At 50.6% G+C, this 14,664-nt stretch overlaps 1 protein-coding gene across 1 annotated transcript; it reads right to left on the bottom strand.

Moving 5' to 3' along the window:
* Window positions 1–360: 360 nt before the first annotated feature.
* Window positions 361–14,663, bottom strand: MRPL37 (mitochondrial ribosomal protein L37). The gene is made up of 7 exons (XM_043575064.1): window positions 14,244–14,663; window positions 11,397–11,580; window positions 11,186–11,301; window positions 8,055–8,240; window positions 5,559–5,716; window positions 2,367–2,570; window positions 361–583 (listed from the first exon to the last, which is right to left on the bottom strand). The coding sequence occupies exons 1-7, from the start codon at window positions 14,587–14,589 to the stop codon at window positions 506–508; spliced, it is 1,272 nt and encodes a 423-aa protein (XP_043430999.1). The 5' UTR covers window positions 14,590–14,663; the 3' UTR covers window positions 361–505.
* Window position 14,664: the final 1 nt, after the last annotated feature.

Raw genomic sequence — 14,664 nt, 5'->3', positions numbered from 1 at the left:
CGGATGCTAAGGAGAAACCTACAATGAATACTCTCTTCAGATTTCCCGCAGTCATTATGGAATGAGCCCACAATTCAAGGAGTCCCGTAAGATCGCCCAAGTGTCAGAGAGCACCTATTATGTGGCAGATGCTAGATGCACACCATCTACAGTCTTCAGAACAAGGAGGTCACGTTATCCTCAAGTTTCAGGTGAAGAAGGTGAAACTCAAAGAGACAAAGGCTCTTCTCTAAAGTCAAAATGGACCACGGCAGAGCTGAGCTTAAGGTCAGGCAGTCAGGCTGCCAGAACAGCACCTGCTCAGGACGCCACCTACACGCAGCCACAGGCGACCCTTCTGACAGCACCCCACACCGGACACAGGCTCCAGTGCCTCTCAAGGGCTCTTTATTGGCATCCAGACCAGGGGAGAAGGGAGCACTCAGGCTCCGGGCAGTCACTGCCCTGGATGCAGGATCTTCCACAGGAGGGGCAAGGGGGCTTCAGACTCAGAGCGGTCCTTGGCTCACACGGCACCATGCAAATACAGAGCTAAAAACTTCCTGAATGTCTCTGGCTGGAAACCAGTCGGCCCAACAGGTTCCTGGAAAAAACACAGCCCATTAGGATCCTGCTACTAGGTTTAATGAAAACAAAGGTCGGTTTTACGTAAACCCTCAGACCTGGATAATCCCAGTCTCTTCCTCTCGTGGACCAAGAAGCGGCACCAGGGAGCTGGTACAAAGAGAGGACGGAGGGGCTGGGTTGGTGGACGTGATGCGCTCATAGTGCCTTCAGCCAGTTCGTCAGTGGGCACCGCCCTCACGCCTCATCCCTCTCACCTCAACCATGGTGAACAAATGGTCTGCTGACCCTTTCCGTTCCGGGGGACGATAATCCCTCACTAATCCACACACACAGATCAGGCCCCTTCTCCTGTACTGGGCCTATGCCCAGTGTTAGAAACCCAACGGAGGCTTGAATCTGGCTCTGCCCTCAAGGAGCTTGCGGCTGGGTGTTCGAACAGGGACAATAAACGGTGACAGGCCTCACAGCAGTAGGGAAATGATGCTCAGGAAGCAGGGGAGATGACTCACTGACTCCCATACATGGAAGAGACCAGGTATGAATGAGTATTAAAGGGCAAGGAGAGTGGGCCAGAAAGGCAGAACAAAAGGCAGGCGGCTTCACAGAGAGTACATGTGCCAGTGCAGAGGAGGCAAGAGAAGGGTGAGGCTGGAGCCCAGGTTCTGTGCTAGGGGGCGGGGTTGGGTTAGGAGCTGAGCTAGACAGGCACCGAGGAGCCATCTGAGCAACCAGGATGTGTCTGGCATTAAGTCAGTGTTCTAGAAGGGAGGACCCAGAGACGAGAAGGAGAGCAGGGTTAAGGGCAGAGAGTGCAGGGGTAGCGGGTGTGGCTGCAGGTGACAGATAACGGTGTCTGGTGCCAAAGAGAAGGGCCCAGACGGGGGAGGGGTTTACAGGGCAGAAGCAGCACCGACAGGTACAAGAGACATAACTATGCGGCTGCCGCACCGATGCTATTCGAGGCGCCGATACCAGCTCCGCACAGCACGTCTGCTCAGGCCCATGCGGGATCCCCAGCCACAGACCCAGCAGCACCCCTACTCTGCTCTCTCGCAGCCCCCGATGCGCTCTTGTCTCTTCAGAGTGCTTATCACTGCCTGACATTACAGCATTAATTTTAGACACCGCCGCCGCCCACTGCACAGGAAGCAGGCCTACACTCTGCCAGTGGAGCACTGAGGTGCGGTAGTGATGAGCCACCGGAAGAATCCCGTGTCCTTGGGATGAAATGAAGGAATGAATGCCTCGTCCACAGGCCCTGCCTCCGAAGAGCTCAGAGCTCAGTTTGATGGAGGAGAAAAACCTACAAACAGCTGACTGCAGAACAGCAGCAGGACTGTGCTATGATGGGGGAAACACGGGGGCTATGGGACCCACCCGAGACACTTAAGTGAGGCTGGCAGCAGGGTGCTGGGTCCTTATGCTAAACCTGAAAGGACAAGGAGGGGATGGCCAGATGAAAGAAATGGGGGCGGGGGGAGAAGCCTCCTTTACAAAAGCAGCAGCTCCTACTAAGACCCCAGGCTAGCAGCTGGGCACGCAGGGTGCCGTGAGGAGCCGGGTGTGGAGGGGGGCAGGGGGAAGCGGGAGGGGAGAGCCAGGGAGGGCCCAGGGTGGAAGGTGCCATTTTAGGTGACAGGCAGGGCCAAAGTAGCCCTCCAGGTAGAGATCCTGGGCAGGAAATTCCTAAAGCCAGGGTCCCACTCGCAAGCATCCCTTCAACTCTACCCCTGGCTCACTCTGGGGAAACTGAGTCACAGCCCCGATCCAATCACAAGACTGGAGATGGCTGGACTTACCACCACCACCTTCTTTTTGATCACTGGGCGACACCAAAAATGCTGATAGAGGAGCTGGTCTGAGTCCACCCAGACCAGATTCTTGACGCCCTCGTTAGAGGCCAGGTCTGTGGTGTTCAGCTGTAACACCAGGAACTGGAAGACACGTCCATCGGTGCCCACGCTCTGCACAACTACCGGCTGCTCCAAAACTTTAGTGTCACTCTGAGAGGAAAAGGGGACAAGTAAATCAAACCAGAAACGCTGGGGTGTGAAGAACGGCACAGAACAGGCGGCTTCTAGTTCCGGCCTTTACAACAAACGTCTGCTCCCATTTAAGGGTTCCACCACGGGGCCATGAAAACAGAGTAAGTTGAGGGCACCATCCAGAACGAGGCCAGCCCTCCCTCCCCCAGCCTGGCTCTGCTGACGTGGCATCTCATGGTTAAGCACACGGAATAATCCCTGCCGCTGGGAGGTGACGACCGGGCAAGCGGCAAGAGTACAGGAAGGTGAGCTGGGAAGTTAACAAGAAATCCCTCAAACCCATGGTGTTACGTGATGGTAACGGCAGTGACATCAGTTCCATCGAACGTTAACCTGGAGGGTCAGTGAACATATATAATAACCTCACTCAGTTCTCACTCTACTTGACAGATGAGGAAACCGAGACTCAGCAAGGCAAGTGACTTATCTGAAGTCACACAGACGTGTGGCACCGAACGCAGACTGGCCCACGCTCCGGCATGCTCACTTTCCACTTCTGCCTTGCTCCTAAGGGCCTGGCACCCTGGAATGCTCTAAGCCTGCAGTTAGTTGCCTTACTTGGGCTTCGTGCTCCCGACGCAACTCCAGAACGTGTCAGATTCCTGGAGTGTCCACAGCACTGTGTCGGCACCAGGTTTTCCCCAGTCAACACATTTGCTAATGCTCCTCAATTAGTGCCCCTTGGTAATAATAAGAACAGCAGCAACCAGTTACTGAAAGCCTCTCCCGTGCCTGGCATTATATCAGTTTTACATAGAGTCACCTGTAATCTCATGATTCTAGCAGTCTATTCCCACTTCACAGATGAGGGTCAGAGAGGTGGTATAATCTGTTCCAGGTTGCCCACGAGACGTGAGCCAGGATCAGACCCCAAGCTACGTAATCACTTAAAACCCCATCGTGACTGACACCTAGCGCCCCACTGTATCTGACAGTAGTACCTCTCTGCACCCCTGGTAGCGTCCCAGCATGGATGACAAATTCTATGTTCACACCACTGAGACTCTGCGCAGAGTCCAGTTTGGTGACGACTACCCACGGGACAGAGATCCAACGGGCAAGCCCCACGAAGCAGAGCATCCTGGATTCAAAAATGCTGCCTACGTTCACCCCTCCGGGCTGAATGCGACATTAGGAATAGCTAATGTCAGACCTCAGTGTGGGCCACACCGGGACTGCTGGCCTTAGAAATACCTGTTCTTAGCTGCACGAGAAATAAATAAAAGAAAAGTACCTCTAAGTGTTAGCTGAGAATTCTGTATTGACTCTTATCTCCCTCTACAGATCAATAAAACTGCAGGTAGTACATAAATTTCTCAGCAATTTTACCCTTTACATGGAGGCTCTTCCCGTAATTGCTCAACTTCACATCCCCAGGAATAATTTGTACCTGGAGGGGGTGGGGAGGTCCCCTCTCCTACCCAACTGGGTGGCAATTAGCATCAGCCTTGCTACCCGGGCTCTGCTGGCAACAGCTGGCACAGACGCTATGACGAGCTTGCAGACCTGGTACCTGGCATGTGACTGTCTGCTTCCTTCCCCGGCCCCAGAGTCGAGAGGCAGCATGTCCTTTGAAGCTGGAGGGATCAGGGCTCCAATGCCAGCTTCCTCACTCGACAGCTGTGGGATCTTGGGCAAGTCACCTAACCGTCCAGAGCCTTCATGAGTATGCAGTCAGAGAATGGGAATAAAGACCCTCAAGGATTGGAAAGTCACATGAAGATGTGACAGTGGCTAATCTCTTAGCTGTGTGACACTGGCAAAGTTACCTAGCCTCCCTGAGTTTCAGTTTCTTCATCTGTAACATGAAGCTGACGGTATCTGCCCAGGGGGTTGCTACAGGGATCTGACAATGCAGTGGTTTTCAACCTTGAGCTTAAACCAGCATCACCCAGAGGGCTTCTCACAGCACTGGTTACTTGGGTTCCATCCCCCGTTTCTGATGCAGTTTTGCATTTCCACCAAGTTCCCAGATGATGCTCATGCAGCTAATCCATGACCACACTTTGAGAAACACTGACACAAAGAATCCTAACTAAACATCTGGCACGTGGCAAATGTTCAATCTAGGCAAGGTCCATTCCACTCCCTATCTCATTTGGCTAACCACACCTCCACAAACCCACCTAGTTCCTAGACCAAGAAGGATGGGAAACAGAACACTGTGAGTTTCACTCCTCCGGGGGGGGCCTCGGACCTGGGAGCCGGCAGCAACTCTCAGCACTCCTCCTAATACACACCCATCCCACCCCCTCCCCGACTCCCCAGGATCCAGTGTCCTGGGCCTGCTCAGGGAATCCCCTACTGCCATTCCCTACTCCCTCCTGGGAGGCCTTTGCTCCCAGCCAGGCTCTCACCAATGTGAGGGCTAGCTCTGTGGGACAACTACTCAGCCTGCACGCTACACCATCCAGATCTGAGGCACTCTCTCAGAATCAAGGGGCTATCACCAAATGGCATCTGGGTCCCCAGAACCCGCCCTCACTTGGCAGGCAGGTCTGCACCACCTCTACTGCTCTCCTTCCTGCTGCCCAAAGGAGCCTTGTGCTCCAGGTCTGGTATCAGAGAACCGAGGCGGCGTCCCAGAGCACAAGTAACTGAAGCTGTAGGCGCTGGGTGCACCTAGTTCCGGTCCTCTCTCCCCCACTCACTGTGTGTAATGCTGGACAAGCTGTATTTGGTGGCATCACTTGGGAAACGGGGATGACGAAGAAACCTTGTGGGCTATTTTGATCAACAAATGAGGTATCTTATGTAAAAACACAGGCACACCGTAGGCCCCCGACAGATGTCAGTTTACCCCTGTGGGGTGAGTGGAAGTGCCTCTCCCTGAAACTCCTCAGTCAAGCAAGGAATCCCCCCTGTGCCTCCCTTCTTTCCGTGAGCAGCGTAAGCAGGAGGCCAACAACACGTCAAGTACCTTGGAGGTCTTCTCTACATACATACCCCATAGAGGCGCCGGGCCTGAGCCAGGGCATTGCCAAAGGCAAACAGGATCATCTTGGCCCGCAGGTGATCTGGTTGAAGGCGGTGTGGTCGTAAACTGGCTGTCTCCAGGAAATATAAGGTGTGGGGATAGGGGTAAGGATAGCCCTCCTGGAATCCTGCAAGGTACATAATCATGTGGAGGGGTGGAAAGGATGATCAGCCTGTCCCAAAGCCTGAGGAATGTCACCCGACCTTAGCTCCATGCCAGGCACTACAGACTCAGTAAAGGCAGATGTTATCCCTACAGCTCGGGGGATGACAAACTACAGCCTGCCAGCCACATCTGCCCCCCGCCATTTGTGAAAATAAAGTTTATACTGGGACGTAGCCATGTCCACTCATTTACACAGTGTCTACGGAGTACCTGTCACAGAGACCATCTGTGGCCTGCTAAACCTGAACTATTTACTATCTCTTTACTGAAAATGTTGCCAACCTGTGCCAGGTGATTCCTGCATGCTAGCTCTAACGACACCCCTTTCTCGCTCATTCAAGCACATAGGTGACAATGATGTCAGTAGAAGGAAACCTGAAATCTACGCTAATTATATTTTTAAAAGCAAATCGTTTACAAAATTCCACACTTTATTATTAGCAATAAATAACTCACTTCACACCTCACAAGTGAGCTGCAAACACTGGCACTGAGAATCAAGGCTTAGCCCTTGTTATCCCAGCCACACAACCCTGCCAGGCCATCATTCTCATCCCCTGCACTGCTAGGAGTAAACCCTGGGTAGGCTGGCAGCTTCCGGAACAAGTAATCTGGCTCAGTGAAAGCAGGTGTGAAAAGGAGGAAGAAAGAGGCTGGGAAGACACTGGCTACGAAAATCCCAGAGGTGGGTGCCTGGGTGGCTCAGTAGGTTAAGCATCTTACTTTGGCTCATAGGTCATGATCTCAGGGTTCATAAGTTCGAGTCCTGCATCAGGTGAGCACAAGTCCTGCTTCGGGTGAGCCCTACTTCTCTCTCTCACCACCCCCTCTTGCTCTCTGCCCCTCCTGGGATTCTCTCTCTGCCCCTTGCTCCCTTGTGCCCTCTCTAAAAAGAAAAGAAAAGAAAAGAAAAGAAAAGAAAAGAAAAGAAAAGAAAAGAAAAGAAAAGAAAAGAGAAAAGGAAAGAAAGAAAGAAAGAAAGAAAGAAAGAAAGAAAGAAAGAAAGAAAGAAAGAAAAAAGAAAATCCCAGAGGCAAGCGCTGCTTCAGACAGACAAGACTTCCCGTGGGCACTTCGGTGGGCCCTCCCCGTGCGCCCAGCCTGAGACATGCACCAGGAACAGCAGCCAAGTGCAGCCTGCCACTACTTTTGAGAGGCTCAGTCTAGAGGGGAAGCAGACGGAAAAAGTGACCATCTCCACACGGAGGACATGTGAAGATATGGGGTGAGCCAGGGGCGGGGGGAGGACAGATGAAAGGCCTCTGACGATGCTGGAAGACCTCACAGCATTTCTGGGAAGAAGAGATTCCGAAGATGAACTGTGACAGATGAACTACTGAGGTGAAGGCAAAAAGAGGTGGACGGTCACAAATCTCAGGGAGAGGACGCGCCGGAGCCTCTGGTGAGAAGGGCTCCACGTGTTACACGTAGCTGGAATAACGGAGGGTCTGCGGGGTACGGGGGAGACACAAGTAAGGTTGGTGGCTGGAGAGAGGGGCCGAGGCCGGGCCTGGAGGCCCTCATGTGATAAGCTGAGGAGTTCCAACTTTACCCAACAGGCAACGGGGAGGTGGGCATGGAGGGAAGGACGGAATCTGCTTCAGAAGGGTGCCTCTGGAACCGGGAACCAGAGGGACTGACAGAAAAAAGCCTAGGTCAGACCGGCCAGCTGGGAGGCTGTGGCAACAGGCTGGCCGAGAGTGGGTGGGGCTGCTGGAGGTTGTCACTGTGGAGATGACGGGAGGCTGGGAGGAAGACACTACACCTCACAGGGACGGACTGGATGGCACGAACAGCGGGCCTGCCCAGCCTGACACCCTCATTTCTGTCTTGGCTGCCTAGGGAGATGGTGGTGCCTTATTCGATGGAGCTTAGATGAACAGCCCCATTTGAGGCCTGTGGGGCTTCCTCAGTCCTAGCAGAATGTTGGCCAGAGTTTACAGGGTGCATAGAGAGAAGGGTGTCTCTCAAGGGACGTGTGAATAAAGGAAACACCTGGTGCCTGGCCAAAAGGCCCCCCAAAGATACCCATTCCAACTCTGATGCAACAGTTACCTCTCAGAGGTCAAAAGCAAAGTCAGCCTTTGAACTGAACCCCTTAACCTCCCCGAGTCTCGTTTCCTTGCCTACAAAATGGGGACAACAGTACCTGGCACAAAGGCTGCTACATGGCTCTTAGGAGAAAACGTGCATGAGGCACCCAGTGCAGACTTAGTAAGCATTCAATATATCCCTTCCCTTCAGAAAAAGCACGACCCTCATCTCCATGCTTCCTGGAAATGCAAGGCTTTGACATTTACCTGTGTTGTCTTTCACATCATAAACATTGCATTCCTGAAGATCAATAGTGGGTGATATGGGATAGAAAGTCTCAAGAACATGATTCTTAGTAGCTTCAACCTCCTCCTTGGAGGCGATGGCGGGCAGTGGATCCTTGGTATTCAGTCGGGCTCCACTAGAACCACGGACCTGAAGGAGAAAAGACTCTAAAAGGGGAGAAAGACAATTAGTCTACCCTGGTCTAAAGCCTTACCTCAGCTCAGCCAAGTCTAGAGCCTTCACCCTGCCATGCTCAAGTCTTACCGCTGTCCTAGCTGATCAGCCTAATTGCAGAAAACAAAACTTTGGTTAAATGTTAACCCGGGGATTCTTGAGAAGGGGATCGATCGATGCACTCTTCTTCCTGTGTTCCCTGGCCAACGAGCCCTGAGGCCCGGCAGGCTCTCTAGGTTAGGGCTGCCCCACACAGATGTTCCCAAGCACCTGCTCTACACTGGAGACCCAGAAATGAATGACAGTTACCCTCTGCTCTCGAGAAGCTCACCAGGTAAGGTGCATACAAAAGTATGAGCCATATTCAGAGACAGTAGAGGTGGGGAAAGCCGGCCTCCTCTCAGAGGTCTGAGAATCCTTCTGAAAGTGGTGTGCCTTCAAACTAGCTTCCGACGGATGGATAAGAGCAGAACTTCTCAACTGTGGCACTATTCTCATTTTGGACCAGATAATTCTTCGGTGAGGGAAACTGTCCTGTGCAGCATCCCTCACCCTTACCCCCTAGATGCCAGCAGACCTCCCCGCTCTTCAAGTTCATGACAATCAAAAATGTCTCCAGACCTTGCCACATCTCCCTTAGAGGGCAAAACTGCCCTTGGTTAGTTAACAGTTGGCCCAGGCAAAGAAAGGGAAGGAAAAACATTTTGGTTAAGGAAGAATAACCTGTGCAAAGGCACAGAAGTGTGCTCCTCCACGGCAGAGTTTAAGGAGACAAATCCAGGTGACTAGAGCGTGCTGTGGCGGGGAGGGAGGGAGGGAGGGAGGGAGAGGGACTGATACCAGAGGCTGAGGAGAAAGGCTTTATTAAACTCCGGAAAAGGGCCAAGTTGTCTTCAACAGCTGACAGTGAAAAAACTGTGCCCATCAGACAGCCTCACCTAGGTCAGATCAGCGTATTTGCTACATGGAGACACAAGTTTATGAGGAAACAAACTCACATCGGACTAATCAGCAAACCTGCCACCGTGAACATGTGCGGATGCCCTTCACGGAGGTCCCCACGGGAAGCTGCGTTGCCACCAGGCAAAATGTGCCTGAATGCCTCCCTGAGAATGGCCTCCTGAAGATTCTCCACGGAGGCAAATCTTCCTCTGCTTTGGGTTTTTAGAAACAGTCAAATCATAATGTGATGGTAACAGATCAAGGGTAATGATCTTCTATGTCTAAAAGCTGGTTTGGCCAAGAGCGCTGTCATATAATTAGCGTGTGGTCTCCCTCACTGGGTATGTAAAACAGGGATACTACATCTGTGGATGGATAAACTCTGATCTGCTTGTTAAAGTACATCATACCCACACCTCAAGAAGAGTTTCCTAAAGTATTTCCTGTTTCCTCACATATAATCTGCAAGGAAGATAAATGTGCCCGGACCTCTCCTAACCTCGGGTTTTAGATTCTCCCCACAGACCACTCTAGTGTGGTTTCCAATTCAATTCCCTCCACATCCCTCCTCCAGTGACAGCTCCAAATGGGGCAGTTTAATTAGAGGTAATACTTGATGATGGGCCAACAAGTACTCCTCTATTAATGAGGATCACTAATTTCCTTAGTGGTGCCATTACCTCTGCAAAGCTGACTCCGTGCCAGAAAGTCCATACTCAAAGGGGCAAGCTGGAGAAACCTGACCAAGTAGATGTCCTGAAAATCCCAAAATCATTCCAGAGCTGGCTTCCCTGCTCCAGAATTCCACCAATCACAACACTGGTGTGCTTTGAACATCCCTGAAACCCCTCAGCGTGGTAATCATTTGCCCATCCCTTCAGTCAGCACCTATCATGCCATGAACTGTTAAGACACAGCAGACAAAAATGAATAAGGCAAGGTCCCTGCCATCAGAAGTTCAGTCTAGTGGGGCAGATATTAGATATTAGAGAATTCCAATACAGTGTAATACATGCTCTAATAAAAATAGGCATGATTGGCATAAGAAGCACAGAAGAGAACTAGCTAATCTCTGCATTCACATAGGAAGGGGGCTGGGGCCTTGCAGACAAGTAGAATTTAACTAAAGGAGGAAAGTAGAAAAGAACATTCCACACAGAATGTACAGCACAGTGCAAAAGCTGTCAAAGTTTCATGCCAAAAAGCTCCAGGTGGCTGAAGTGTAAATTTGGCCCGGGGATAGGGGCGCCTGGGTGGCTCAGTCGGTTAAGTGGCTGACTTCGGCTCAGGTCACGATCTCGCGGTCCGTGAGTTCGAGCCCCACGTCGGGCTCTGTGCTGACAGCTCAGAGCCTGAGGCCTGTTTCAGATTCTGTGTCTCCCTCTCTCTGACCCTCCCCTGTTCATGCTCTGTCTCTCTGTCTCAAAAATAAATAAAAAACGTTAAAAAAAAAATTTTTTTTTTAAATTTGGCCCGGGGATGGGGCTGAAGGTGGGGGTAGCAGAGAAGGAGGTAAGACTAGAAAGACTAGGTGGTGGCCACATCACAGCGGCTCTGGATCCTATGATAAATGGTTTAAGTTCCTGGGAGACACTTAAGGATCTGAAACAGGGGAGAGAAGTGCGCTTTAGAAAGATCACTCTGGCAGCTACGTGGAAAATGGATTTGGAAAAGGAAGAAAGCATGAATGGGGTAAGAAGGCTCTTGCAATCCAGTATGAGCTTTGTGAAGGCAGAGATAGACTGTGCTTCATCACTTCTTATCTTCAACATTTAGGCACTCATGGGCACTCAATAGATAGATATGGTTGAATTAAGTCTTGGGAAAAAGTGACTAAAACCAAAAAGACTGCCCTGTGGCTAACGATAGGAGGAGGTGTCTGAGCCTACAAATTGGTCTGTGAAGGATGGAAATGAGCACAGGTATGGAGGCGGTGGTGGTGAGCCGGTAGTCAGGCTAAAAGTAGAAAGATAAAATACAGACCGAGATGACTAACCTCGATTCCAGGTGGTGGATAACGTGCAGTTTTTGGCACAGATCCGCCTGGCCAGAGAGGGATGCTTGAGAATCTGGGATTTACACAGCTGTATCAGACTGTCCACAATGACTGGGCTTGGAGGAAAGAAGAAACATTTGGAGATGTAAAGCAACAGGTTGACTCCCAAGATCCATTGACTGGAAATCTTATTGACTTGGGGGAAACTCACCAGTAGGTCTCTCTCTTGGGGGTGTCTTCAGTGGAGTGCCAAAGACGGGCGTGAAAGATCACATTCAGAATGCGTTCATCTTGGTTCTCTATGTGGTTCTTTGGATCATCAACAAGGCTAAGCACTTTCTTGGGAAGGCCTTCTATTAATTTGGCCTTGGTTAGCCACAGGGCCTGCTTTACACCTTTGGGGTAATCAGTTACAAAAACCAAAAAAACAAAAAAGGTGATTCAATAAGAATTGCTTAAGTCTGCCAATAGCATCTTAGGGAAACGTCTGTCTTGAGAGAGACAGGATTTGTACTATGACATCTGAGGAGTCAGAACTAAAATAAGAGTGAACGCCAGGACCACCAAATTTCAACTCAACTTCAGGAATGACTGCCTACCTAAGGATGGTCAACAGTTGACTGAGGCAGTCGATGCCTGCACAGGAGGAATTCAAACAGCAGCTAAGATGGCTGGGGTCCGTAAGGCTAAATCTTGCAGGAAAGTGTCTGTCTGTTGCCTGCAAGATTCAGACTCTAGACTCTGGGACTAGATCGACGGATGCCAACATTTCAAATCCTAGATCCCTTCTATTAACCCACACCAAAATCCCTGATTGGAAAAGCCCTGACAGTGGGCTGGTGACTGCTTTGGGTAGCAGGCTACTCATCCCAGATGGGAAAACACCACTGCTTCAGAGATAGATCTTCATTTAAAAGCTATGTCTGGGATTAAATGGAGCCTAGGGTACTTTAGGGGAAACACCTTCAGGCAATTTCCTTTGTGCTAATAAATGAAATGCTATAAGGGCAATGGGACTTTTCACTTTCAGCCTTGCAGGCCTTGAGAAATACAAACATTTAAAAATGTAACTTCTGGATTTTGTGGTGCACCAGAAAAAGCCCTGAGTGGGAGTCAGGTAACCTGAATTTTAGTTCTGACACTGCCACTGTTTCTTAAACTTGAAAAAATTTTTAAAAAAAGATTTTTTTTCAATTAAAAAAATTGAGATTTGGGGGCACCCGGGTGGCTCAGTTGATTGAACATCCAACTCTTGTCAGGTCATGATCTTAAGGTCATGATATCAAGTCCCAGGATGGGCTCGCTGCACTCTCCAGTGGGCATGGAGGCTGCTTAAGATTCTCTCTCCTCTCTGCCTCTGTCCCTTCCCCGCTCGCTCTCTCAAAAAAAAAAATAAAAAATAAAATTGAGATTTTTATGGTTCACTAGAATACGAATAATATGTAATAATTACAGATGCCATTTACTGAGCATCACCGTTTACCTGTGCCAGGTACTTTATCTACGAGTTGGATGTGATTTTATGGAATGGAGGAGATCCATCTGGAATCCATTATAGGATGGATTTTATGAAACTCAGAGACTAAGGAATTTACTTCAAGTTACACACCCCGAAAGTGATGGTGGGGAGGACAACGTGAGTCTGTCTACCCTAAAGCCTGGTAATGTTCCCGGGGTCACTCAAGGGTACCAAGTCTTGTGAGGTCCATCATAACACCTTGGTAGGGCAATGGAAGTGTTTAGATGCTGTAAAGTCAGTTTTCAGGAATGGGTCTGATGGGCTTAAGAGACTGGCTGGTTGACTTAAGTTTTTGTCAAATCAAGGATTTATTCTCTGGCTTAGTCCAAAAATCCTGCCAGGTCTTTGTTTCTTAACTACTCCTTGGAAAATACTGCTCCCACTGAACCTGACCATTTTGTGTTTTTAGAACCAGGATCTGCACAGTAATTTGGGAACTAAGGAAGAACAGGCAAGAATACAGAAAGGGGGGACACCTGGGTGGCTCAGTCAGTTAAGCATCCAACTCTTGATATCAGCTCAGGCCGTGATCTCCCAGTTCGTGAATTCAAGCCCTGAGTCTGGCTCTGCGCGGACAGTGAGAAGACTGGTTGGGATATTCTCTCTCTCTCTCTCTCTCTCTCTATCTCGCTGCTGCCCACCCCCCTGTCCACCGCTTCTCCACCTCCCCCCACCACGCACTGGCACTCTGTCTCAAAATAAACTTTAAAAAAAAAAAAAATATATATATATATATATATATATATATATATATATATATGGAAAGTGACTCAATAAAAGAAGCCCTCCCACCCCCCACGGACCCTGTAAAATAATTTCTGGTACTGCTCTAGACACACAGACTGGTTTCATTCAGCTCAGTCATTCTGACCTGCTCTTAGTGAGAATGAGGTGGGGAGGTGCGGGAAATAGGCTAGATGGCTTTTAGGTCCAAATCCCTTCCTTGAGAACACCTCAGCTCTGACCTTTGACAAAGGACACTGATCTAGGAAACCAGATACATAGCCCTGGCTTCACTATTAACCCACAGGGCATCTCTGGGCAAATCACATCCCTCTCTGTTACATTCACCAAGCCTGGGAAATGAGGCCATAGGCCAGGCGATTAAGCACGCTTTCAGCTACGACTTTCCACTATAAACTCCCTCCACCTATTTCTTCAATGTAGTTATGTGTCCAGGGTGTTAAGAGCTGCAAGGGTCAATGTGGTCCAACTAGTCAAAACCACTCAGTTCACAGAAAAGAGGCTCTGGAAGGTTCAGCCACTTGCCCCAAATGACTGAGATTTAGATAGAGGCACGGCTAGGGCAGAAACCAGGTCTTTTCACCTCGCCACTCAACCTAATATTCGCTCACACAAGCACAGCACTTCACATCCCACTTAACCCTGAAACCCTCAGAAGACGTAATCACTACCGGCCCCATTTCGCAAAAGAAACCGAGCCCCACAAAGTTTCAAGGTCTTGACTAAGGCCACAGAGGGTCGGGGTCGGTGCTGGGCGGAGGAACAAGGTCCCTCCTGCTGGTCCTAGGGTCTCACCCTCGAGGAGGCGGCAACGGTGGTGGAAGACGTAGCAGGCCCGATCCTTGTACAGCGGCTGCTCGTGAATCGGGGTTGGGCGGCGGAACTTTGGGTGCGTCCAACCAGGGTCCCAGGGTGGGAAGACCGGCCGCGCCAGCCCGGGCATGAAGTGCATCTTCCCAGCGTAGGTGATGGGCTCCAGTCCAGGGATCTCGTACACCCTGTCCAGGGGAGGAGGCTCGGGCTTTCGCGTGGAGCGCACGCCCCACTCGTACGCCCCGCGTGTCGGCGTCCCGCAGCCCCCAAGACCGAGCGGCCCAGGGCGAGCCAGTGCACGCCTCGCGGGCCCCGACGCCAACGCCATCCCGACTTAGTTTCCTCAAGACCTCCACCTGGACGCCGCCATATTCCCGCGCGCAAAGCCTGCTGGAAGCGAAAG

The sequence above is a fragment of the Prionailurus bengalensis genome, chromosome C1 (assembly GCF_016509475.1).
Source record: "Prionailurus bengalensis isolate Pbe53 chromosome C1, Fcat_Pben_1.1_paternal_pri, whole genome shotgun sequence".
NCBI classification, from domain to species: Eukaryota; Metazoa; Chordata; class Mammalia; order Carnivora; family Felidae; genus Prionailurus; species Prionailurus bengalensis.
This window is presented reverse-complemented; position numbering and strand designations above follow the sequence as displayed.